This window comes from Argiope bruennichi, chromosome 6, assembly GCF_947563725.1.
Source record: "Argiope bruennichi chromosome 6, qqArgBrue1.1, whole genome shotgun sequence".
NCBI classification, from domain to species: domain Eukaryota; kingdom Metazoa; phylum Arthropoda; class Arachnida; order Araneae; family Araneidae; genus Argiope; species Argiope bruennichi.
Genome location: NC_079156.1, coordinates 72,600,106 through 72,627,169, shown reverse-complemented (window position 1 = coordinate 72,627,169; position 27,064 = coordinate 72,600,106). Strand labels below are relative to the sequence as shown.

General features: G+C 29.5%; 1 protein-coding gene across 1 annotated transcript; it reads right to left on the bottom strand.

Annotated features, from left to right (window-relative positions):
* Positions 1-27,064, bottom strand: LOC129972927 (sialin-like). Its single transcript, XM_056087248.1, has 10 exons — positions 26,789-27,064; positions 15,733-15,953; positions 14,337-14,570; positions 10,415-10,598; positions 10,046-10,176; positions 9,096-9,245; positions 6,314-6,446; positions 5,681-5,836; positions 4,295-4,380; positions 1-2,070 (listed from the first exon to the last, which is right to left on the bottom strand). The coding sequence occupies exons 1-10, from the start codon at positions 26,832-26,834 to the stop codon at positions 1,912-1,914; spliced, it is 1,500 nt and encodes a 499-aa protein (XP_055943223.1). The 5' UTR covers positions 26,835-27,064; the 3' UTR covers positions 1-1,911.

Genomic DNA, 27,064 nt, shown 5'->3' with positions numbered 1-27,064 from the left:
AAACATTGAGAAAACTGAAGCAGAAACAAACATGTAAACTTCTAGGAAAATTACATTTATCACATGTATAATCAAAAAATATAACTATGATACAAATACACAGGTAAAGTAATGTACATATCAGAGCTAGCCGGACCGCTAGCATGAAATTTATTGCATTCTTTCATAAATGCAATGAGATGTTTAATGGCAATTCATTTTCGTGGGATTAGAAGTAAATGTTGAAATGCCACCGATAAAAAGATAAAATTAAGAATTTTATAGAATACCTTAAATTAGATTTTGTTTTATGAATAGGAAGCATGTAATGCAAAATGGCTAACTGTTTTTGCTATTTAGATATTTTTTTAACATATTGAACGAAACAAATTCCCTTCAAAAAAACAGTTATGTATGTTCAGATACATATAATTGAGCTTCATATGCCATTATTGCTTTTATTTAATGTCTTAGTATATTATTCAAAAGAGTTCTTATGAAAATAATTATCATAATATTAATGTTTCTTAAAATAATAGATAATCAAATATAAGGAATAGTATAAATTTGTGTTTGACAAAAGAAAATCGTTTTTTTCCTGTAATATATGTGATAGTTTGAGCAGGTTAATCATCAAACATAGCAGGTTTATACGATTAAAAGACATTTTTTTTCGCCAATTTGTACTGAAAGATTTTTTGCACTTTAGCGTTTCGTTTCAATATTTAGCCCTGGCAACATATTCTGCCAAGCTATCAGCAAAACAGAATACAAAAAGAATTTATGCATCTGATGTATAAAACGCATACAATGTCTCAATTATAATATTATAATTTTATAAAACAAGAAAGTTGAAAACATTCAATAGGATAGAAATAATTGCTTAATGTATCAGCAATTGTATTTTTATTATTTTATAAAAAAATAGAAAGTTGAGAACATTCAATGTGATAGCAATAATGCCTTATAAATCCATTCTAAAGGATGATATTTGCAGAATCCATTAAAAATTCATTGCAAAGAATAATATATAAGAATTATAAAGAATACGATAAAAGAATTCATTTTTTATCTTTAAAATCTAAGCATATGATACTAAAAATGCATGCAAATTTTCTGCTTAATAAGTCAGCATGAATTAAAACAGGAAAATAAAAATGTATAGAAAATTTGATTTAAAAATAAGGGTCCATTATAGAATGACTTCGTTCTTTATGAGTAAAACTGATGCACCATATGCATAAATTAAAAGCCAAAAGAAGAACAGAAATTTTATGTGTCAAATACACATAACTCATTACTAAAAAATTGTTTATAATAGATAACCATTATAAATCCATTATAAAGAATAAAATATAAAGAATTGGTTATAAATCCATCATAAAGAATAAAATATGAAGAAACCATTATAAAAGGATTCATTCTTTATCTGTAAATCTATGCATTTGATACTAAAAATATGCACAACATTTTCTGCTTAGTACATGAGCATGCATTAAAATAGGAAAATAAAACTGCATAGAAAATTTAATTTAAAAATAAGGATCTGTTATAGAACGATTTTGGTCTTTATGTGTAAAATTGATACACCATATGCAGAAATTAAAAGTCGTGTAGAAATTTTAAGTATAAGATACACAGAACTCACTGACAAAAAAAAATAAAAATAATAAAAGAAGGTCTATAATGCATTCTCATTTTTCTTTAAATCCTTTTATTAATCTTTTCTTTGTAATTTAAAGTTTTTTTTTAATTCTATATATAGTTTAATTGTTATTTTTCTTCAATAAAATTCGTCAAATGTGTATAATTTTCCCACTAAGTATAAACTGCCGTAATCACTTCTTATTTGATCTAAATTTTCAAATATTCCTCAACTTTTCAACCTGTTTTTCATACAATACCGGAAAACAAACGTATTTCTCCGAAACGCTAACTTTTTGTTTCGGCAGTGTTGCTTTGTTTCTTTTCTTTTTTCTCAGATCCCCACGGTTGCAGTTCAGCTGACGCAAAGATGTCGTAAAGTATTGTTGAAATGAAATAAACTCCTGCAGTGACATAAAAAACTTTATTCCAATTGCTTCTGGTATTCTATGAAAGAAAGAAATTATTAGAATTGGATTGTATTAAGAACTTGCCAGAAAGAATTCCAGAAATGATTTACATTAATATTTACAAATGCGAGAAGATATGAAAAAGTTTCGACACTATCGAGCTAAGTTTATTTACTAGTAGGCACTGTCACTATCGAAGTCATCGCCATGCACTATTTGCATTGGCAGCCGTTTTTACAACTCTTGGATTGGTTTGTTTGCCGTAAAAACCAATATGTTTATCATACTGCACCAAACAATTGGTAAAATTATATCACTTTAAAGCATTCATCAAAAGGAACGTGAGAATAAACTAAACTGGAATCAAAATTTAAATAAATAAATAAAACTTTATGAACTTTGAAAATACAAGGAGTTGGACACGAGCTCTCTTGTCAAGCAAGAAAAACAATGGAGTGCTAGACTTTTGAAAAAATTGCAACGCTGGGTATTAAATATGGGCAGTTTAACAATATATGTTCGAAAGACATTTGACAATGACATTGCGAACGCAGTGATGGTTATTCACCTATCAACAAATGGGTGAGGGTCAATCTGGTGTGCATAATACGTTAAAATAGTATCTGCGTTTCTGTTCGCTAATGAGGACCAAAGTTGTACATGGGGTTTCATAACTTGAGTAACAACACTTGAAGGTCTTCGAAGAGTGATATGTACTCTCTGCTACTCTAGTTGGATCGTCACGTTGGATCAAGTTGGATTCTTCTTATCGTTGTTTATCGAGCTTTCTTATCAAGCTAGAAAGATAATGGACAGCTAGACTTTTGATAAAATTGCAACGCTAGGTATTAAAATACGGGCAATTTAATAATATATGTTGACCAGACATTTGACAATAACATCGCGAACACAGTGACGGTTATTCACCTATCAACAAATGGGTGTAGATCTGTTAAGAATTCAGTTAACCACGTGATCTTTCTGGGAGGAGCTTGTTACCAATCATATATCACGTGGTCACCCTGTTGTTATTTAGTATATTTCTTTTTCCAGTAGAAGTGAACTTGACTTCTGTACTAGGGGGAGTATGATATCGGTTCTCTCCTGAGAAATTTTATGTGTAGTTAGTTCTCTAGGCCAACTACACTATGGCGTATTCATGTGCCTTTTGTTGTTGATGTTACCAATAAACCACACAAAAGACAACCTGCGTCTTCAAGTCATTTCACCCAGGACACAATCTTCACTATCAAATGAATTATTGTGTAATCATGAAATGCAATAATTTACAGGTTCAATCTAGTGTGCATAGTACGTTAAAATAGTATCTGCGTTTCTGTTCGCTAATGAGGACCAAAGTTGTACATGGGGTTTCATAACTTGAGTAACAGCTCTTGGAGGTCTTCGAAGTGTGATATGTACTCTCTGCTACTCTAGTTGGATCGTCACTTTCAAGTTGGATTCTTCTCATTATTGTTCTTCTGCTCTTTATTAATTTCTGAACCATGTTAAATTTACTTATTACAAAATTTATCAGTTTTTGTATGCAATTATGTAAATTATTCTATGTTCTCATCAACTCTTTCGATGAAACGAAATTCTACACGATTTATTTTTATATCTCATTCCATAATATCTTAGTTTGTCAATTAACCAAATCATTTTATAAACCGAATTAATTTTATCTTTTTAACTTGATGTATAACTTTTTTATATGAATCCCAATCCCAAAATTATGTTAATATATCATTTCTAGGAAGAAATGATCCTTTAAAGGGTTAAGTGCCAAATAATCTCAAATGATCTTGCATATATTGCATGACTTCTCCTTGTGTACAGTCGACCACCCTGCCACCATTGAACGAAGCAGTATCACCAGGAGAACTTGCATGACTTACGGAAGCAGCTTTATAACCTTGCTACATCACATGAAATGGGACTACTAGTTTGGGTATCCCAGCTTATAACACATATCTAACATGATTTATATGAAACTGTGATACGTGTTTTGTAGAATTTCACTTTCAACATTCGTTCACGTTGGAATTGCAAGATTTTAACGTAAGCAATCGTAACAACATAAAGGAAATCTCAGCCCCCTGTCCACACAGTACTATGTCTCTTGGCAGAATGACTTTTGAATGACAGTGTCCTATGACTTTGTGTTCATCTTAATATGTAAGCAACTCTGCACGCAGTGTATTCTTATGTTATAGAACTAGTCTCGAAACCTGTTGATATCACCTAGCAGATTCACTTACCCCAGTCGCTGTGAATGCTCCAGTCATATTAGGCACAATGATTCCACTAAGGGATGATATACTGTTCGTCAATCCAAATAAAACTCCTGTATAAATAATTTAAAACAATATTAAAAACAGGTGCAGCAAGTTTGATTCCCTATTAAATTTTGCAATTTTATAACTGGATAACCTTTAAAAATTTCTTACGTGGAATATTAATGTCGTTAGCATGATTTAAATCTGTTATTTGACTTCGTCCTATGTCTTGTATGAATAAAGAGAAAATATTTGATGCTTAAGAGGTTCACATCATTGGCATCTTACTATATTAAATCGCCGGTGCTGCTCTTTCATTAAAAAATTGTATATTCGCTATAAAAACACAATGGCAGCGCACACCTTTAAACAGCTGACATGCAAAGATTTAACATTAAGAACTTTCTTTAACCGATGAATTTTAAAAGGATTTATAAAATTAAATTTTCGGCTTTTCCTTCTTTCAGGATAAATCAATTCTAAAGAATAAAGCGTGCCTTAGTTATTATTCAATTGGTCATAAAGAAGAAGGAATGGTAATTTCGCAGGTAATGGTAATTTGGACGATCGTCGTATTTTACTGAAATGTGCTTTTCGGGTATTTTAGGATTGAAATTTAAATTACTGTAAATAGATGCTTATATTTCAAAGATTTGAATTTTAAACGTCCAGCCTTGGCGGTTTTTAGAAATACATAAGCGACATTTTGTATGTGCATTTTATAATCTTAATCTAGATTCTCATAGAATCTTAGTTACAATTAGTTGTCTAGCGGGAACACGTTTAAAATGCATGCCCATTTCTCTAACTACACTATAAAATATAACTGTCATATTAAGATGATATGGTATTTTAAGTAAGTATAAAATGGAAATATATATTTAAGTCAAAGTGTAAACAATCTGTCGTGAAAACTTAGAAGCCAGTTAACAACTACGTTATCCGAGCAATTGCTTTGGTGCCATGGTCATGTTATTGGGCTGCGAACCACAATGTCCCAGGTTCTATTCTCGCGCATCGCAATCCTCTAAATTGGTGGCCCGGACGTGATTATCGCACAAGGCGTTATGGCAGAAGACGGCGAGCATGTGTGAGTGGTTGCTGCCGGTAGATGGAGCCACGGTAGCTGAACGAAAAATGCTGTTGTTCTGAACCAGGGGCACCAATCTGCAAGGTTGAGGTTCGAACTCGCTACGTTGGAATTCATAGCAGAGTAACAAGGCCACTAGACAGAAGTGTACACTCTTCTCCGGAACGTGTTATCTGGCTTATGATGTTGCCACCACAAATCTTAAAAGTTTTTAATAATCACTAATCACTGCTGAGCATTGCTTTATTTCATATAAAATTGTTGAAAATTATTCTTACCTGCCATTGGTGGATACATATCAACGTGAGTGACATTATATCCAGAATACTTAAAGCCATTCACGTACAATAATAATGAGTAGAGGATTATGATAACCGACGCCTGACACCCCGACACAGTTATCGCAAGCAAGCAAATGCCTGATCCGACCATACCTGAAAACAGAAGTTGATTGTGTTAAAAAAAACAGCTTTTCAGAAAAATTGTATCAATTAATATATATCGAAAAAAGTTTCAGAAATAATTCATGTCATGGATTTCGAAATGTTTCTGAAAGAAATGAAAGATATTTTAAAACTGTTTTTCTTGGTTGTTTCTAATTACTGTTGAGTTTCAGGGCACAAAAATCAATACTGGTCATGTTACACCAAGACTTATAAAAGCAGTTTTTATTAAAAATAATCATTCTAATTTTCTTTTTTTTTTCTATCTAAAAACTTATTTCTTATTTTTTCTGAAAATTGTTAGCACAAGTTCTAAAGATATTATTTAAAAAGGTAGAGGCATTTTAGTTTAATTTGCTACATAGCATCAAATAAAAATTATTATTTTCATACCTTTTAAGGAGAAAATTTTTTACTATAATTGATGAAAGGTAGTTTTGATTAAAAACAATATGTCCAAGGATTTACCTATTGATTGAAATATTTTGCGAACTGACGTAACACTCAGCGTCTTGGAGCTTATGAGTTTGTCCGCAACATAAGATGACATCATTCCGCCCAATGCCTCCAAGATGTTTGGCAAACCAGTTAATAGACCACTCTGTCAAGGAGATACAAACAAAAAGATATATGGTCAAAAAATATGCTGAAAACAATTACAAGCATAATAATATCAGGAATGCTCGAAAAATAAAAATAAGGACGTGGAAGTGTAAAGTTTTTTGTTTATAGATCACATTGGCAACACAGATTTGACCTTTACCCGTTCGCTTTGCATTTACTGTTGATTTCTATTCATATGATAAACATAATTGGAATAAAGAATTGGAATTAGATAATTATTTGGAATTCAGAATTGGAATAATTGGAATTGGATAATTATTTGGAATACAGAATTGGAATAATTGGAATTGGATAATTTGCAGTGATTCCATTCTTCAAATGTGAAGTGTTTTTCAATTTTTTAATATAATGGATAAGCACCATCTGGATATTTAGAAAAAATCTGATTCCGTTCGTAGAAAAAATAAGAGTCGACAAAATGAAAAAATATATATATATATATATTTCGTGAATTCTTCGAGTAAGAATCAATTTTTTTTGTGATGAATGCAAAATTATTCAATTAAATGTTTCCTCCAATGATTTATTTTAAATAATCCATGATTTTATATAAGCAAATTGACGTCTGACAATTAAATAATTTCATGAAAAAACACTGGAAACGCCAGAGATAAATTCTTTCCGAAATAGTATTGAAACCGAATTTCTGCGGAAAACAATAGCATTTTGTAACTTTGAAAAATTAACATCATACCTACTTTAACATAAATTTGGACAAAGGCAAATATTAGAAAATAAAGTATGTACCAATAAACAATATATAATCAATATTTTATTAAATAAAAACACTTAGATATTGTATCTTTTTTGTTTCAAGCAAATATTCTAGTATGAATTTAAATGGGAATCATCATAAGTATTAAAAGAAACAAAATATTTAAGGAATATTATAAAAGAAATTATAAATAAAGTGATATTGTTTTCACTGATCTCAACAATCTCATGTTTCAGTAAAATTCAATTGTATTTGTTTAGGTTCAGTTTTCACCCTGAATTGTAACCGTGGAGTTACTGTGGCTTTATATTTATTTCCAAATGAGATCTCACTAGCGTAGAAAAGGCTTCTGTTGCCCTAAGAAATGCTATTTATGCATTCAAGGTCAGTCATTAACCATGTAAAGTAAATTATATAAAATCTTATAGAATTTGTCTGTTGAATAATTGGGCACAAAATTTGATGAAAATCAACAATTTTAATGAAACACATGTTAAATATTATTCAAGAAATTGGTTTCATTTTAGAATCATCATGTACATATGTAGAGGAATTGACAGACACGATTTTAATTTAAACTCTAGATGTAGAATTTTATTTTTTTGCATTTTATTCAAATACAAGAAGCAATCTACTCTCCAATGGATTTTTCCTGTACCTTATATGGATCTTCACTTTGCATTTCCGATACCACTAGCTAGTTTGTTTGTTTCAGAAATTCACACATTTACAAGTACATAGATGGGAATTTTGTTCTTTGAAATACAAAGTTGGAAATGTCATACACATATGCAATATTGGTATGAAGACAACACATTCACTTTCCTCCGTGTAACTTGTTGAATGTTTAATATATTCAACGCATACATAGATAGGCAGAATTTTAGCAATATCTTTTTACACTCGGAACTGAATTTGTAGGGATGAAGCCTTATTTGACAAAGTATTGTACGATATCTCCATGAGGTTATTTGATATTCGGAATATCATGAAGTGATATATCATGAAGATATCGTTTAAACTGTGCAGATATATTAAAATGTCTGTGTCAAATGCTTTTGGAAATTTTGTGCTTTATATATTTTGTAAATCAGAAAGGGGGAAAACATCAATAAAAAAATTCTCACCATCAAGATTTTGTTTAAAAAACAAGACCGGGACAAAATACACTAGATATTCAACAATATTGTCAGTTCTTTATTATATTACTTTGTAATCAATACAATATCGTTATTATTACATATAGTCCTGCAATGATCCCTCAACGAATAATACTGAACTGAATTTTTTGGGATTAAACCTAGGCCCTACAAGATTGTTCGATATGCGGAATGCCAAACAATATCGTGAAGTTATCGTAAAATGTTATTGGGCATTTTGTATTAATAGGAGGCTTATAACCTTGATTAAGCAATATATGACGATTATTGCTACTTTAAATCAAGAAATTTTTATAGAAAATTCCATTCCATCACATACTTGCGTTATTTTATTATTTCGAAGATTTATAAAAGTGCTCTTCGATTATCTCTGTAGATTCTCGAAAATAAGATCACATCATTCTGCTCTTTATAGAAAACTGATATCCTCTCTTGGTAATATATTGCATAAAATGATATAATTGCCTTTTTTGAAGGAAATGAAATTTTATGTATTTCATAATCAGATGATAAAAACAAAATATGATGCTTAAAGATATCACAAAACCTGCACTGTATTATCTCTAGAATTTCGCATTTCTGTCTATCTGTGATGACATGTATTGTGCTGCCATCTATTATTGTTCTACCGAAACTTTTCACTACTTCCATATAACGCTAATGAAATATGTGAGGGAAAGAATTGAGGAGCGGAAGCACATTTCTTTACTTAAAATTGAGTAAAAATAAATTAATTGTCAAAATATATTACCGCTTCCACACTGTAATGCAAGACTCCAGAGAGATACGAAGGTAATTCTGTCATCAGCACTGCTAATCCGAAATATGATCCAATGTGGCCAAACAGAACACCATACATTGGCACAGAAGTGAATATTTTTTTCCATGGTATGTCAAGATCCTGCAAGAAATAAAATGACGAGTAGAAAAATTACCCAACAGATTTCATGAAAGGATTAGTTGTCGGAGCAAAATGAACAGCTATCTTCATAATAAGTAATGGTAAAAATAAAATAGCGATATTTCTTTCTATCTTTTCGTTGATGAGACCTGGAAGAATTTCAGGTTATGGACATTATATGGTGATATTTTCTCAGATTTATTTTTATAATTTTAAATTTTAGATTTACTTTTATTTTATTTATATAATATGTTTAATCCATTTTTGGAACAGCATTTCATTTTTTGTATGAAATCTTTCTCTTCAGAAATTTTTAAATATATTTTTTTCTGTATAAAATTATTACTAATTTTAATTACTGCTTGAATACCGCAATTACGAATATTCCTAAAGACTTTTACAGCTACGCAAATTGTTATAATAACTAATATTTATACTTATGATCGCATTGTTTCCGAACAATAGAAAATAATCGAAACTCTGAATTAATAGAATGAATTTTTTAAATTCCGTCTTTTCTCCCATATTAATTTTATTTAAACTGTAATAAATGAATTAATTACAGGCTTTTAACATATATTATTTCATATATTACAGGAATTTACTTAGATTACAATAACATATATTATTTTAAAATGTTTCAATTTTTTTGATGCTAATTATTTTTATGTCTAACTTTACATGGCTTTCTTGTCAAAATTTAATACAAGAATATTTTAGCTTAATAACTAAAATAGCAAGACAAATTATTTAAAATCTTGGGAGCAAATATCAATTAAAGTAAAGATTACTTATCTCACCTTTTGCGACAATTGATTTTCTTCCGATTCATAAATAAGAAACAATTCTTCTTTAGAAATCGTCGGATGCTCATCAGGTGTTTCATATATAAATATAACCCAGAGTACGTACCAAAAACAACCAATAGCGCCTAAAAACATACTATTATTAAAGAATTCGTCTGATTCTATTGTTGAAACATATAAAGATTAATTAGCATTCAACAAATTCTGACACAGAAGAATTTTACTCACAGACTCTTGATATGAGAAAGCTCACCATGTAGAGCGGTATAAGGTAATAATACTAAATGCTTGACGATTTATATTTCCAATTTGATAGTATTGAGGCATATAATTTAAATATAATAGATTATGCAAGGGGTATACCAAACACATAAAAGACTGACGGCCATCCTCCAAGGGCTTCTGATTTGCATAGTAACCCAGATGCAGACAAAGAAACCACAGTCCCTATGGAAGCACCACTGAACACTGCTGATGAGATTCTACTCCTCTCCAGTTTTGGCGCCCACTGACTGACCATGGTATTGATTGCTGGGTATGTCAAACCCTAATAATAAGAATTAACGAAATAAGAATTAACGAAAAATTCAGATCTCAGAAATATAAATAAAGAAGATACTTGAAGACACGTTTCAGGAAAAAGAAAAGCTGGAATGAAAACGTTTTCATACTTTGAGAGTTGTTATATCTGACCAATCTAATGTGTAAAAAAAAAAAAAACTTACGAAAGCACGAAAGGCGCAAAAATCTAAAGAGTTTCTTAGCCAAGAATATGGCTCTACGAGGAATTGAGGATGAGAGGCTTCCTGCATGGTTATTGGTTCTCGCCACCCCTGTTGATACACGAAAAAGTGGGGTTTTGGCTCCTCTCACCGATGATGAGACGTACTTCCTTAGGGAAGGTTGTACAGTGGCCGGTGATGACTCCTAGGACTCAACCACGGTTCACGCCAGTGTTGCTGTTGCTCTGATCCGGTCATTCAGGATTTTCTGTGTGTCTTCCGATGGGCCGGTGTTTAGTCAATTTGTGATAAGAATTAAATCAGAAAAAAACATACAAAAAATGTTCAATATTTGGTATACAAAACAGATTCTGAATCTGTTGTTTCCAGTCTCCAACGCAAGTTGCTTCTATTTGCTGCATGTACTACAAAACGAAATGCAAAATGATATAATTATTTTTACAAACAGGTTGAGACAATCTGCAGAGTAAGCTGTACAAAGCAACTGTTTAACCCAAGTAGGAAAAATTGATGATGAAGTCGTTCAATTCAGATTCAAAGATAATAATTATTTATATAAGAACACTTTTTCTATAGACTATCTGTTTTCAGGTGCGCAAACCTCTGCGCTTTTGCGCATGCGGCAGTAGGCCTTAATTTCAATGAAATAGAGTTGAGCTAAAATATAGGGTTTGAGATATTTATTTTGACTAGATACTATGCTGAAATTTCAAACAAATTTTTTGTTAAAATTTATTAGCATGGTTTAAAATGAAATTAAAAATTAACATTGGAAAAAAAATAGTATAAAGAAAAATGAACTTAACAAAGAATTTTGGAAAAGAGGTGTCATAACTCATTTCTTATTACCCCTTTTAGAGTAAGATTGTTTAAAAAAAGTAGGCACATATTTCTGAAACAAGCATTGCCTGTTATTACGTACATCAAACACAAAAAAAGCATTTCTTTACTATTTCATGTAAAACGCATAGAAATGTGCATCATAGTTCACTACGAAATTATTTAAATGCTAATTAGGTGATTAAATAAATAAAATTGAGTCTACAACTGACCGGTAATGATCACATGGAACAGTTGTTAAATTTATGAAAGAAAACACAGTAATAACGCAATGGTTGTCGGATTAACGAATGAGAATGGTTGATTTTGTGGCTTTTCTCAATTGAAAGAAATTTTGTTAGGGGAGCTCTAAACTCACCGAAGAAAAACTATTTTAAACAACTGGAATTGATCTAATTTTGTTTGGCAGACCACACACATTCAAGTTAAGATTTCAATAGATATTTTGAAATATATTAAATATCAGTTGACTTTCTGATTAACTATTTACATTTATTTGCAATTAATGTATATTTATTTAATCAACAAAATATGTTTATTTTATAAATGTTAAACGTCTGTAGATAAGTCTTATTTCAATTTTGTTTTTGTTAAAAGATATTGTATATCGCAGTAGATGTTTTTTTCACTTACAGCAATGTAGTAGTGAAGTCGTAAATGGAATTGCCATTTATTTGTTGCTGCTGGCGTAGAAAGAGATATGAAAGATAAAGCTGTAACATAAAAAAGTCGTTTTCTGAACTCCATGAATCGTCATCATCAACACGCCTGCATGTATGACCTGTTGTTACACTTAAATATCTCATTAAGCATTGCAGAAGGCTTTGAGATTCAACTAATCTTACATGAAATAAGAAAACATTCTAAAATTAAAAGTGCTAAAAACTAAACCAGTGCTTTGCAAAAAAGAGAGAAAATAGTAAATTATTAATGCATGCAAAACATTTGTTATACAACACATTGATATAGCATAAAATTATCGAACTGAATTTCCAGAACTGCAGCAAATTGGAATTCAAGACTCTTCTTGCAACGATAATGATTAATAGACTTAAGAAAGCAACATACCAATAATATGTTTATTATCTAATTGGGTGTTTTTATGATCTCGTATATAAAACTATCCTCTATTACAATATAGTTCATGATAATATGATTCAAATAGTTGTAATCGAACCCACAGAAATTCAATATGCTTTGAAATTTATGAGGACTCCAGAAACGTTACGGGGCCGCGGTGGCCTGGTGATAAGGTCTCGGCTTGTGAACTGTATGGTTTCAAGTTCGAGACCCTATTCCACCGAAGAACCGTCGTGTAAGGGGGTCTGTTGCACGTTAAATCCGTCATGCCAAACGTCCTCCCGCTGGTGTGGTGTGGCATGGAGAGGGGGTGCCAGCTCAGGTGTCGTCGTCGTCATCTGACCGCGGTTCAAAATTAAGAGGTCCGTCTCAAAATAGACCTAGTGTTGCTTTACAACGGGACGTTAATATAACTAAACTAAACAACGAGTGTTATGCAAGGTTTGGATTAGCACAAACATATTGAACATGCTTATCACTTTTCTTGATATCTATTTGATATATAATTAATTCAGTGAGAATTCGTTCTCTAAACAACAGTTTTATTTTGAAGTTCTGCAGAGTGTGAGAAAGAATATTTGACCAAATGCTCAGCTTATCTCCACAGACTCCAAAGAGTTTACTTGTTGGTATTGATGTTGTCTGTCAGTACCTCATCGGTCTTGATTTTTCTCACCAATCTTAAGTTTTTAATTCTTTCACATCGAATACGGCTTCACATTAACATTTAGTGGTTTTCTTTTCTCTAAAAATGATAACAAAAGTATAATTTAATAGTCATGGATTTTTTTTATGGTCACCAAGATCCAGAGTGAATAGCAAACTGGTATGATTCACTTCCATAAAATGCGTGTGGGGTCAATTTCCTGTAATGTTAAAAATATTAAAACCTGTAATAATATTATATAGTGAATTTTGGATGATGACAAAGAATGATTTGTAATTAATTTTAAAGAAATCGCTCGTAAATCGTCTTAATGGTACAAGAAAAAGTGCTGCCCTTTCGTCTTAATAAATTCCTATTGTTTTGTGGATGATTCGCGTTATATTTATCGCAGGCAAAGTAATTTAATAAATACTAACGAAGCGATGAAATCTATAATTTAATTTGATGTCTCTCATTAAAAGAACAAAATTAAAGTTTTAGGATAAGGATTAATTTCGTTTAATAAGATTAAATCTCTTTTTTAATTGAATAAGAGCTATTTTGAGACTGTTCTTATTTTTTAAACCTTGGTTAGAATTTCAACCACCATAGGAGATGTTTACTTCAACAGGTGTAACATGTCTAACTTGTTGTCAATTTTTAACTTGTCTAACGGGCAAACGAAACTTTGATACAATGCCCACTCTACTATCGAATAAAGAAAAAAAAAGAAAAGAAAAAGAAAAACGCCAATCCCAGCTTGAATTATCACATTAAAGTTAATGCTTCATTAAATGGCAAATACATTTAATTACTACAATTATCATTTAAAAACTTCTACTATTTTGATAGAATACAGCTAGGTATACCAAAATAAACTACCAATCTCAAAAATATATCAAAATCTCTGTTATTGCAATTTTGGAGAGTAAAATTCACCACTTTTCAAAAGTTTCTTAGACTCATTCTATCTTACCTCTCCTACCCCTTCAAGAGCTCTGACAATGATGAAAGGAATGATTCCCCATCTTACAGCAACCGGCGTCAATAACGTCAAAATGGACGTGACGCCTATGCCACTGCCAAACATAAGCTTGGCTCCAAATCTTTTGGCGAAATAGCCGCCGGTCAGCACAGTAATGAAGTAAGCATAGAAGAAGGAACTCATGATCATTCCCTGCGTTTTTGCATCCCAATCATATTTCTCTCCCTATCAAACAAAAACAAACAAATAAATAAATATAAAATAAAACAATAAAGATAAAATAAATCTGTTATCTCAAATTTCAGGTTATCATGTAAGAACAATGTTTTTTTTTTAAAGTCATGTGTAAATCAATCCGCTAGAAATCCGATTGAAACACGTGAATTAAATGAGTTAGTTTACTGCAGATTGAAAGTATATATATATTATGAAATAAAATCGGTTTGAAAATCCTAATACTGAGTTAATGTTTGGTAAAATCCCTCAAATGAATATTTTGATGGATGATTCCATAGCATTTAAAATGATTATTTCAGATAGTATACCAAATTTAATTAAAAATATTATTAAAATTGAATGAAAACTATACAGATATGAAATTGATATCATTAAAAAGATAATTGTTTGAGTTTTATGATAGTATAAAGACTATTTGGTGGAAGATAACTGTTTTAGAAGATATGAATATCAATTTCCATAGGGAAGTTATAACGATAACAACTAGCCTTACAGTAACCAAAGTTGAAATATTTGTAACGATTTCTCATCAAATGTAATCTTAAAATTTTCTTATTGCAACCTTTAAAAGCGTTTTGTTATCATTTCAGATATCCATCCTGGATGGCAATCTTTAAGTGAGTTTTTGGAAATCGGCACAATTTTGACATGGTGTCCAGACAGGAGAATCGGATATAAGGCAGACATCGAACGCTAAGTTGGGGCAAACTTATATATACCTTGTTTGGAGTTTTTCACTTGTGATTTAATAATGCGAAAAACACATATACCAACACTTTAAACCCCGATATACAATCTGTAATGTTTCATTTAAGGTATACCAGATCAATATTATTGGGGATACTCATTAACAATTAGGTTTAGAATTCCAGACATTCCTGTTCATAAACCGAAACCTCACTACAAAGTTACCTCAATCCTAAGAAAAAGAGAATGGAGGTTGAGGCGAGAATTGACTTCAATAGGAAATACATTCAAGAGAAGATGCATCTGCATATGCTAACATTTTACATAAAGAAAACCTCTGAATTCAGTTAGGACAAAATAACCTCAGGCTCTTAATTATTTTTAACCACAATAATAAGAACATACTGACATTAAACAGTGAAACATTTAGATGATGAAATGTATTTGTTGAAACCATACTTACCAATGAACTACTCTGAGCCATAGTTGAATCGCTATCACTTCCCATAAGATCCGGGCATTCATCTCTGGAGTTGTTAAATACGTTGGTAATTTTTTCTGTGTTGTTCACCATGGCAACCATAGCCACACTTAGGTTCACCCGTAAGGCGTAGACATTGACAAGACCAAAAAATCCCAAGAAAGCAACAATGAATCGCTTCGGTATGTAGCATCCTCTGGGCTCTTAAAACGAAATAATATATATTATGGTAATATAATTTCAATAGTTAGAATTTTGCGGTTGAATAGTTTTCAATTCTTTTTTTTTATTTATTTATTTAGGAGATAACTGCTGATTATTGTCGACGTCCTGGCCTAGGGGCAGCGCGTCTTCCCCGTGATCTACTCGTCCTAGTTCGGGCATGGTTGTTCTCTTCCTTGTGTTCTTTCTGTGAGGTGCGTGAATGCGCCCCCTTGTGAAAAGGGGTTGTGCAAGCGAGTGTGTGTGGGCTATCTTCATTTGAGCTAGAAGTCAGATTTCTGCCCACGGGTGCTCAGGGCTCTTTACCCTCAGAAGCTACTGCGCAATATTTGGCTTAAATAGTCACACGACAAAAAAAAAAAAAAAAGACAACTGCTGATTAAAATGCATTTTTTTCTTAGCTCTAAGAATTGCTTATAATAAATTTCTACTAATAATAAAAGAAAGTGAATATATATTTTTCTGTTTATTGCCTATCTGTCTACGTATCTATTGGGGGACTACAGGATAGGCTATTTAATTTACAGGCTCACATTTTGACTTAGATGTACTGCCAAGGATAAAAAATGCGCATCTTAAAGTGATTTAAAAAATTTTTTTTAATTAATTAAAAATTAGACTAAAGTTAGGTGTGTTTTGTTAATAACTTTCAAAAATATCAATGCAAAAAATAATTTTAAGGCGATTTAAAATTAATATATATATATATATATATATATATATATATATATATATATATATATATATTATCTTTTCAATTATATTATTTTATTTATTATTTAATTTGACTTTTTATTTATATAAGATTTAAAAATCTGTTATCCTAGATTTATAAAATTAAATTTCATTGTTGCAATGAAATTCAAGAATATTAGAATATACTTCCAGTAAAAAAAAAAATACTTTTGATTCTTTTTATCCTGATGTTTTGATTCAGTTTATATGTTTCTGAACTAAGACGCACCGCATCATTTTATATGTTATTAGCCAACTTTGGTGATCAGTTGGTTCGCCAAGATTATTGGTTATTTAAATATTAACCTTTTTCATCCGCAAAATATTTTAAGACTTTAAAATTTGGTTGACATTTAACTTACATTGTCCCAAAAGCTCTACTCCGGTGTACTAACTGTGCTTTGCATTTTCCTAATTTTCTGTCTACATATTTATATATCCAATTATATCGTAGGAAAAGTAGAAATATTTTAAAATGTAGACACTTTAAAAATTTTCCACTATTGCTTGATTCTGAACTTAAATTTTAAGTACAACAAAATACCAAAAAAAAAAAAATATTAAAAGTATGCCTTATATCGAAACTACTCAACATGGGAAAGAAAGCCGAATCTTCATATCTTGACTACAAAAATGGAAAGAAATGCCTGACTGAAATAATATTGTTACAAAATTTTTCTTCTACAAATACCGCCACTCAATTGTAATAACTCAGCGCATTTAATTGCTAGTGCAGCAGCTTTCTTGCTGTCTAATTCTCCAGTTTTTCTACGTGTCGGCGACTCCGACCACTCTCACACACCATCGCCTCTGACTATACACACACTTCTGACGATACACACGACTTCTTCTGCAGCTTCAGAGTGCCCATCTTTTATAGTTCCGGGAGGCGGGGCTAGAAACTGCAGACCAATCAGGGCGTACCTGGGTGTATTTCTGTTATTACTGGATGGATCATGAAACTTCTCGAACTTTCTGGTATTATCCATTTAGTCGCCAAACTCGCCAAATTCACCGGCAAGTCGCCAAATGGTCGCCAAGCTCTCAGGTCATTGACGTGGCAGCCGCTCAGCTCAGATCTTACAACGGTCTTTCTTACGGGGATAGTAGCCTTGATGGGAAGCAAATTACAAGTTTGTAACAATATTAACAACAATGCGAATGGTTTGAGATTCATTTCAACAGTTGCTAGAAATTACCCTTAAAGTATTTTTTAACATTTATTATAATATTTATATTTTTAAAAATTCATAAATTGCATGGATAATGTTTTAAACTTTTAAGATGCTGCAAAAATTGTTTTTCTATTCTAATAATTTTGGATGTTATAGTGGAAAATGTCAAAGTTTTGCTTAATATTTAAAAAATTAAAATTATAATTAAAATTTCAAAAAGAAAATGCTTCATACACATACAAATGTGTACCTCGGAGAATTTTTTTAAAATTTTGTTGTTTAAAAAAAATTGTTTGGTCTGTAGAGCGTCAATGCACACAACACACGCACGCTACCACACACACACACACGTACACGCACGCACGCATACAATTTTATCTTTAGCAATAATATGTCTCTATCCTTTTTCTTGTAGTTGATGGTCAGACTAGTTAAAGGCTACTAAAATCTACTGATAAATATCTATCATAATTTGAAATTTAAAATTTCTCTGATAAAGCAGTTACGACTGTCAAATTATTGATAAGAGACTTAATTGGAACTTAAAAAAATCTGAATACTCAGACGACAAACTTTTAAAATAATTAAAGAAAGAAAGATATTTCATAAACTCTCTTTTAATAGTATAATCGAAAAGTAATTTTTAATTAAATTTTTAGGATTCAAAACATAAGCATAGCAGCATGATAATAAATATAAAGGTTCTGTTAGAAATAGTACTTTGTGTAAACTAGAAATTTAATTGCATTCATAATATTTTTCAGTTTCAAAGGATATATTTTGCATGAGAAATATAGCATAGAAAAATGCAAATACACACAAGATAGAACTTAAAAATTTCTTAAACGACTACAAATTTTATTAACAATGGCAAAGTACATTTAGGCAGATTTAGAAGAATTAGATTTTTAGACAAATTTTAAGAATTAGAATAATTTCTTAAACGACTACAAATTTTATTAACAATGGCAAAGTACATTTAGGCAGATTTCTACATAAGAGAACAGTAATGGAAATGTAAGCAAAACAATATGCCCTCGAGGCATACTTGGCTTGTAAGTTCCCCAATGAAGTAAAAAAACTTCATAGCTTATCACCAAGAAAATCAAACGTAAACTACCAATATTTATTATAACAAGAAATAGAACTTTTAAAACACGCGCAAAAGCTAGTAATTTTTGGTGATAAATTTATGGGTGTTATTTTTTTAATGAAAAATTGGGTTAATTTACGTAAACCAGTTGTAATTTTTCGTTCAATTGTAGAATGATAAATTGAGGGGAATTTGTTGCAGAATAAACTATTTTAATTATTTCCTTAATATGCTCATGTATTCTTAAAGACATCAAGATAAACATGCAGAATTTCAGCGCCGGAAGTCTCACATTAAGTTTTATTAAGTCTTATCAAGCTTATCAAGTCTGAAGTAATACCTAAATTATATATCAATGTAAATATAGTTATTAAGCTATCATGTCCAGTAAATTATGTTTAACTGCAATTCATATTAACATATTTGATTACAGAACGTCCTGATTTCATGTCCAGAATTCAACTTAGAATTATTCATGATTCAAGATATTTAATCAGGAGGAAATTTCCTACATAATCGGTAAATATTTAAAAACAACCGTAAAACACATCTGAAAAATATCAGGTAATGTCATTCTAATAAAAATTTGAAACAATGACTTATCAGAATTATAATATTAACTTAGGAAAATTGTTTGATTATATCGTAGAATAAGAGTAACGTAAATGATTTTTATCACAATGAAAAGGTCTGATTCTCCGTCTTTAAGTTGTGTTTTTGATTGTAAAAAGCCATATTTAACATTTAATTTCAAGGATCATTCCACCAACTGCAGAGTCATTTGATAAATCAATTTGTAAATTGAGTGATTGAGAAATTCCTGTATCGTCACAAATAAAATTTTGCATTATTTTCATATTTTTTTGATCAAATAGTTACTATCATTATTCTTTTACTTCCTTAATTTTCAGGATAATTTCAGGTTTCTTTAATCACCTTGTATTTCATATTCATACATTCGATTGTCAAAAATTTCTTTCATTGAGAAATGGCATTCTGAATCACTGGATTGGATAAAATGTATTTGCAAATCGTTAAGAATAATTTTTAAAAACCAAATGCAAAAACTGAGCATTTTATCTTTTATTTTGCAAAATGAACATTTTTGTTGATGTAGCTATTCTTTGCCGGAGTCTCATAATCAAGATTTATGAGTTTGCTGATGCTTGGTAACCTGCGATTACATAAGGCGATACTTATGTGATAAAAATTTTTGATGGCGGTGCTGTTGAATTCATAGTTAATAATTTTTTTATTTTTGCTTTGTTATGCAGCCCATTTTTTCTCAGTCGACATCTGTTTTCTTGTTTTCTTCTATATATGACTTCAAACAACGTCAAATCTCTATATATAATAAACTTTCATCTTTGAAATGTAATATGCATGCAGACCACATGGCAGATTCCTTATAGATACCCTGTTATTGGGACACAAAGTTATGAACATTACTGGTGGAAATGGGATGTTATAGAGTTTATATATTTAATATAACTTCCTATCATATAACAAATTATTCTAAAATTATATGTTTCTATTACCATAAATATTTGTTCCTAATTATCTGACAATGAAAATCGTGAAGGGTAATTGCTTACACAATTATGCTTTTCAGGTCAAAATCCAAAAATGAAAATTAAAGCGTATTCGTAGTTTTTATAACCTACAGATCCAAAAACATATTATTTTGTAATTTTCCATGTAAAAACTGATGGAAAGATTGAGTATAGGCTTATAGAACAGTTTTGGTTTCAACTCTTTTGAATACAGTTGCAACTAAAGAAAGGCAACGTAAGAAAATGACATTAGCAAAAGGTATTTTTCATCTTCCTCTAAAATACCCTAAAGAAGACATATCTTCCCTCCAGGGCATCATTATTTCTTGTTCTATTTCTTATTCCCATTTATTAATTATTTCTAATTCCCCTCCCTCATCTTATATTTTTTTCCCAATTGTTAATGATGATGACCGATAATAAGGATATTTTAACTTAATATCATTAAGCTACAACAAATATACAATTGAACAGATTGATAAACTTAAATAAAAACAGGTATAGTTTACAATTTCTGACTTCCCTTGCCTAAAACATCTTTGATTTTTGTGCCATTAAACAATGCATATCCATCTATCTATTCTTTATTTTATCTTGCCTTTCAGTGCAAAGTATATATAACGCACAGATTTCCTCTGAATGGATTTCGTTTAAAATTTGATAGAAATTTACAAATGCGGTTTAAAGACCATATACTAAATTTCATCTGGCTAGCTCAAAGTATTTCTGAGTTATCTTTGTTACAAACAGATGGACAAACAAACAATCATAATGAAAAAGTTTTTTTTTTTTTTTTTTTTTTTTTTTTTTTTTTTTTTTTTTATAACTCAGGGAGATTTGAAATATGGAGATTTCATCAAAATCTCGAGTTCGAATTATCGATGATTTTTATTATTCTTTCTTTATGATTTGTGTACAAGAAATTTAAAAAAAAATTATGGGAATAATTAGTTATGCAGCGAGATTTCAATGAAGTCATACATAATAATTATTCTCAGCTGTTCAATTAGCGGCCTATGATTGCTTTATTTCAAAATAGATATGAAATGCCTTCATAAATAATGTCTGAATCAATATAAAGGAATTAAACTAAGAATATTGGATAATCTTCGTAATTGAGTAATGCATTGAAGTATATAATTATACCGAATAAAATTCAGTTTCTTTTATTCTTTCAGATATTTAAATAAAATTATTTACTCAATTTAACGAACTAGTTGGTAATGGAGTTATGTTTCTCTAATGACGTATTTTATTGTAAACTATAGTTAAAATTAGATTAGAATAATGAAATAGAATTTTTAACACAAAATATTTAATATACACACTATTTTATTATGAAAAAGTTAAACGAAATTAAAACGGCATATTTTACGAGCGAAAATATCAAGAGAATTAATTTGACATTGAATTTTACAGCATTTAATTTCGTTTTGCCATGGCTATATTTGCACTTCTACATTTTCAGAGCTGAGATAGCAACAAATATTTGCTGAGTATTTATTTTCATAGTGAAAATAAATTCATCATATTTTTAAAAATAAGGAAATGATGATAAAATACATGATGTAACTAACTAATTATTCTCTACTGCGACGCTTTCAATACTATTGTAAGTTGAAATATGCATGAAAAATTGAAAAAAGGAATATTTTCCTGTTCATTCAGTGGTGAAATCTTTTACATTTGTCAAGAAAATGTAATTGTGTAAAAGTTTTTTTTATTAAAGAATTAGAGTTGAAGAATTTTTTATTTGAGTAGAAAAAAAGCAAATGATAATTGCCATGAAAAAAAATAATTTCATTGATTCAACTTCAAAAGAAAGTGAAGTCTGTATAAGTCAAACATATACGCATCAACATATGAAGAAATGAAGCCATAAAACTTCAAATTTAGGAGCAATTCCAATTTATTATAATAAAGAACGTATTATAATATTTATTATAATATCTATAAATATATATTATAATAATATTTAAATATTATTAATATATTTATTATAATAATTATTTATAATAAAGATGAATATGTGAGTGTGTGTTGATGTTCTAAGGACAAGACTGTTTGATCTAGAGCTACCAATTTGGCACATATATACCTTTAAAGGCAAGAATATGCACCTCGATGAGATTTTTTTTTTGAATTTTTGAATTTAGTTTTAATTAATTAAAAACTAAGTGAAATTTTCTCATTTTATCTCTCAATAACTTATAAAGATATTACAGCACAAAATTCATTTTTACACCTAATCAAAGTCAAAATATAATCTTTTCAATGACAACCCTGTTTAACCTATACATTAAGCTTTTATAAATTAGTAATGAAGTTTGTAATATAATATTTTTATCGTATTATCTAACAATTTATTTCACATAGAATGAAAATAATATTTTACCTGCAAGAACACGTTATAAATGTGTGAGAAAAATTAGGTTTTATTAGCCCGTTGCCATCACATTGGCAAAATCTCAAAATGAAAGTTTAAGTTAACTGCTACTTCAAACTAAACCTAGAAATATGTAATGTTCAGCACGTGTCTGTATGAAATGGAATAAATGTGAAATGCGGCATTTTCTTAAAAAATCATTAAGAGAAAAATAATATATATAATTTTCCATAATGTTTTAGAAAAGCTATATTATTAATTCAATAATTTAGCTTAATTTCAGGCATCTATAGTTTAATATATAGATATCCACAATGTTCAGGGCTCAACAACTAATTTCTAAAAAATATTATTTGTCGATTATATTGAATAAAAAATATTCTAAATGAAATAAATAATTATATTTTATGTAGTTTGAATCAATAAATATTCTGTTGAATTACGAATTTTGAATTTTAATACAGATCCTCTGTTATGTGAGTCATATTTAATATAATATTCTTGGAACACTTATATCTATATACTTATAATAAAGCTCAATGTGTGTGTGTGTGTGTGTGTGTTGGCGCTCTACAGGCCAGACCGTTTGACATACAGCTACCAAATTTGGTACATGTATACCTTGGAGGTTGGGAATGTGCACCTGGGGTTTCTTTTTTCGAATTTTTAATTAGAATTTTAATTATTAATTAAAAACTAACTTTCCCGCCAAAAAAATCTTCCATTTTCCCCACCGCCAACTTTTGCGCCAAAAAAATCTTCCATTATCCCCAGCGCCAAACGAGAAAGGCTTCAGTTTTTTTTCTCCCAACAGTAATGAGGCTAGGGTTAAAATTTTTCGGCGGATTATTTCAATCGGTTCTGTTTATTTTCTTGATGTTTGATGCATTTAAAATTAAACATTGTTAATTAATCGATCTTTCAGATTCATTCTGAAGTACTTTTGAATTAAAATAACACAGAATAAAGGAAATTAAAAATGTATAATCTGCATAGCGTTACCCCAACTGGCGTAGAAAAAAAATCACGTATTTGCGTTACGTAACTGGCGTTGAAAATTCACGCATGCGCATTCTGTTCTGATTGTTGCCATGACAACGTTATCAATGGATGATTTAAATTATTTTTGGGTTAGTTGCATGCTTTTGTAAGTAAATTGTATTTATGTTAGTTATATATTTTTTGTATATGCTTATAGTTTTAAGTACATCGTTTTTTAAGTAGTTTTTTTAAAACCTGTTTTCAACCGTTTATTTTAAACGATTCGTTTTATTTTCTTAGTGTTTGATGCATTTAAATTTAAACATTGTTAATTAATCGATCTGCTCATAATGAATCTAAGAAAATTTTGTTGACCAACTCTTGAGATATTACATAAATTAAAAAAGATATTCTTTAGTGCCCATAAAGTTTAAACGCTGAGTGACTCTATTTTCAGTAATCAGATGATAAAAAAATGCTTTGTTTCAGTAAAAAATATTATTATATTAATTGAAGATAAATTCTTTCCACTTTAATTTAAAGCATAAATTCTACGGCTGCTAACAGAAAATTAGAGAGATACATATCACGTTATGACTGAAGGCGTTTATAATATTATGAATGAATTATATGATAATCAAAATTTGAAGTTTTAAAATATTTTGATGAAGAAGCTATTAAAGTAGAAATTGCATAAAATATTTAATTATTAAAATTTTAACGAACATTAAGATTGGCGAACCGGCTGGTCGCCAAAGGCGGCTAGTTTTAAATAAAAGAAGTTCCATTCTTTTGTAATTAAATGTCTCTATTAATGTTTGAAATTAATGTCTTACTGAGTGTATACATTCTATAAAAACGTGTGATTTTAGACTTCTTTATCTACCGTATTGAATAAAATTCGTCAATCAGCGCTTGGACTTTTCCCTAGACTGTCTAAAATAATGATATTCAAAGCCTTATAACTCGATCAGACTTGATCGCAGAAAATTGAAATCTTAGATTGTCAAGATAATTTTACTGAATAAGATTTATAGGATCGAAGGGATATTTTTATAGGGTATAAAAATAAGTCATCGTTATCCTTTTACGAAGCAAATTACTGACGGTAATAAAACAAAATATTACTTGCCGCATCTAAATAATTTTAAAAGAAAAATTGAAAACTGAATTTTATGAAGAATCAGAGAATTATTTGTATAATTTTTTTGAAAGATTCCATAAATTATATTTAAAAAATGTTATCATTCACAGAAAGACTTCAATGCTGAAGGATTAGATTTTTAGTAATAATATTTTTTTAAAGCATGTTTAGTTTCATTAAAAAAAAGGGATTTGTATTTATTGGTTTTATCGTTTCCCTCCAAATTTTATGAAAGTTGGCAGACAGTCAGAGAGAGATGCATATTACGATAAACAAAATATCTCAAGATTTCTATAATATTATGAGTTATAATATTAAAATTCATTTTTAGGCTTCAAAACCTGAAATCTACAAATATTATGCTGAAAAAGCTATTAAAAGGCCAAGTTACATAAAATATTTCATTGAACATTTTAATGAATATTAATCCTGGCAAACTAGTTAGTCGCCAAAGGAGACTGATATATTACTGATTATGCTACAATCTTACTGAAAAATATTATACTGAATTACAAAAACAGTTTAATATTTAAAATTTATATAAAACGTAGTCATAATTATTCGAAAAACTTTTTTATCTTCTATTATACAAGTTAAGGTTAAACGAATATTAAGAGCGGAAAAAAATTTGTTATCAACAAAGGAGTTTTACATATTTTTATTAAAGAGCTAATAATTTGTTTAAAAATTATGTTCCGGTTAATGATTCACATGCGGAGTGACCACAAAAATACTTGAAAATAACAAGTAACTAATACATTGTTAATTTATTAAATACATTAAATTATATTGCCTTTAATATATTAATGCATCATCTAAAATTAATTAATATAAATTAATACATTACCTCGAATTGATTACGATGCATACGTTCAATTCAAAACAATAGATATATCATTAGATATAAATTCAAATTAATTAATAAATTAACTACAATCAGAATTATTACATTAAATTTATTTGAATTATTAATTAATTGCCGTCTAATTTGAATGCATTCTTGTGAAAATACAGTAAATAAACGATGCAAAACTATGCCTATCTCCTCATTTCACATATATACACTCACACTCAATGGACTTCAGTCTTTAAAATAAATCAAATTAGAATTATTTTATAAACTGAATTATTTTTAAGTTCAGTTTATAAAAAAATTAAATTATTTAACATGTATTAATATATCATCTTAAATTAATTAATATAAATAAGTGAATCTTTTCGATTTAATTAATATAAAATAATAAATCTCTTTGAATTAATTAATATAAATGAACACATCACCTGAAATATACACATATAAGTTATATTCATAATAATAGATATATCATTAGATATGAACTCAAATTAATTAATTGGGTAACTACACTCTGAATTAATGTATTAAATTTACTCGAGTCATTAATTAATTGGCAGTCTATTTTGAAAGTATTAATGGGATGATACAGTAAATAGAAGATGTAAAACAATACCCATCTCCTCAATTCACACAAACACAAACAGAAACACACTCAATGGACTAGTGAACATTATGTTTTGTTTGAGTGGCAAACATAAAATATTATGTTTGTCACTCAAAATTCTTGAATGTATTAGTTATTCAGTGAATGCACATTTAGTATAGCCTGCATATACAGAATAATCAAGCGTTCATACACATATATATTTATTTACATGCAAAAAGATAATACTTTAGATAATTATAAAAATAATTAATAATCATAAAAGATAATTACAAAAAAAATACTTTACTTTCATTCTCATACTTTTCAGGAACTGTGACTGCCAGAGCTTGCATTCTTATCAGAGAAATATGATCGACTTTTTATAAACAGTAAAGTACACGGGATTTAAACAAGAAATATTTTCGTAGACGCAATCCAATCCAGAATAAATGCTGACACAATACTTTAAAGGAGTTCTGCAAGTTGTGTGAAAGCTATTTTGACATTTTGTTTATTTGATTAAAACAGCTTTGTAATGACAACTCGAATTTGTTTCAACTCAGATGAAAAGATGCATTTGTGT

Bases quoted from the DNA above. Each gene is read 5' to 3' on its own strand.
- LOC129972927 (XM_056087248.1), bottom strand. From the start codon at position 26,834: ATGCAAGCTCTGGCAGTCACAGTTCCTGAAAAGTATGAGAATGAAA. The intron at 9,246-10,045 runs GTGAGATAAGTA...TATTTCTTGCAG, and splicing joins AAAATCAATTGTCGCAAAAG to GATCTTGACATACCATGGAA. The intron at 4,381-5,680 runs GTAAGAATAATT...TTATTTATACAG, and splicing joins TATGTATCCACCAATGGCAG to GAGTTTTATTTGGATTGACG.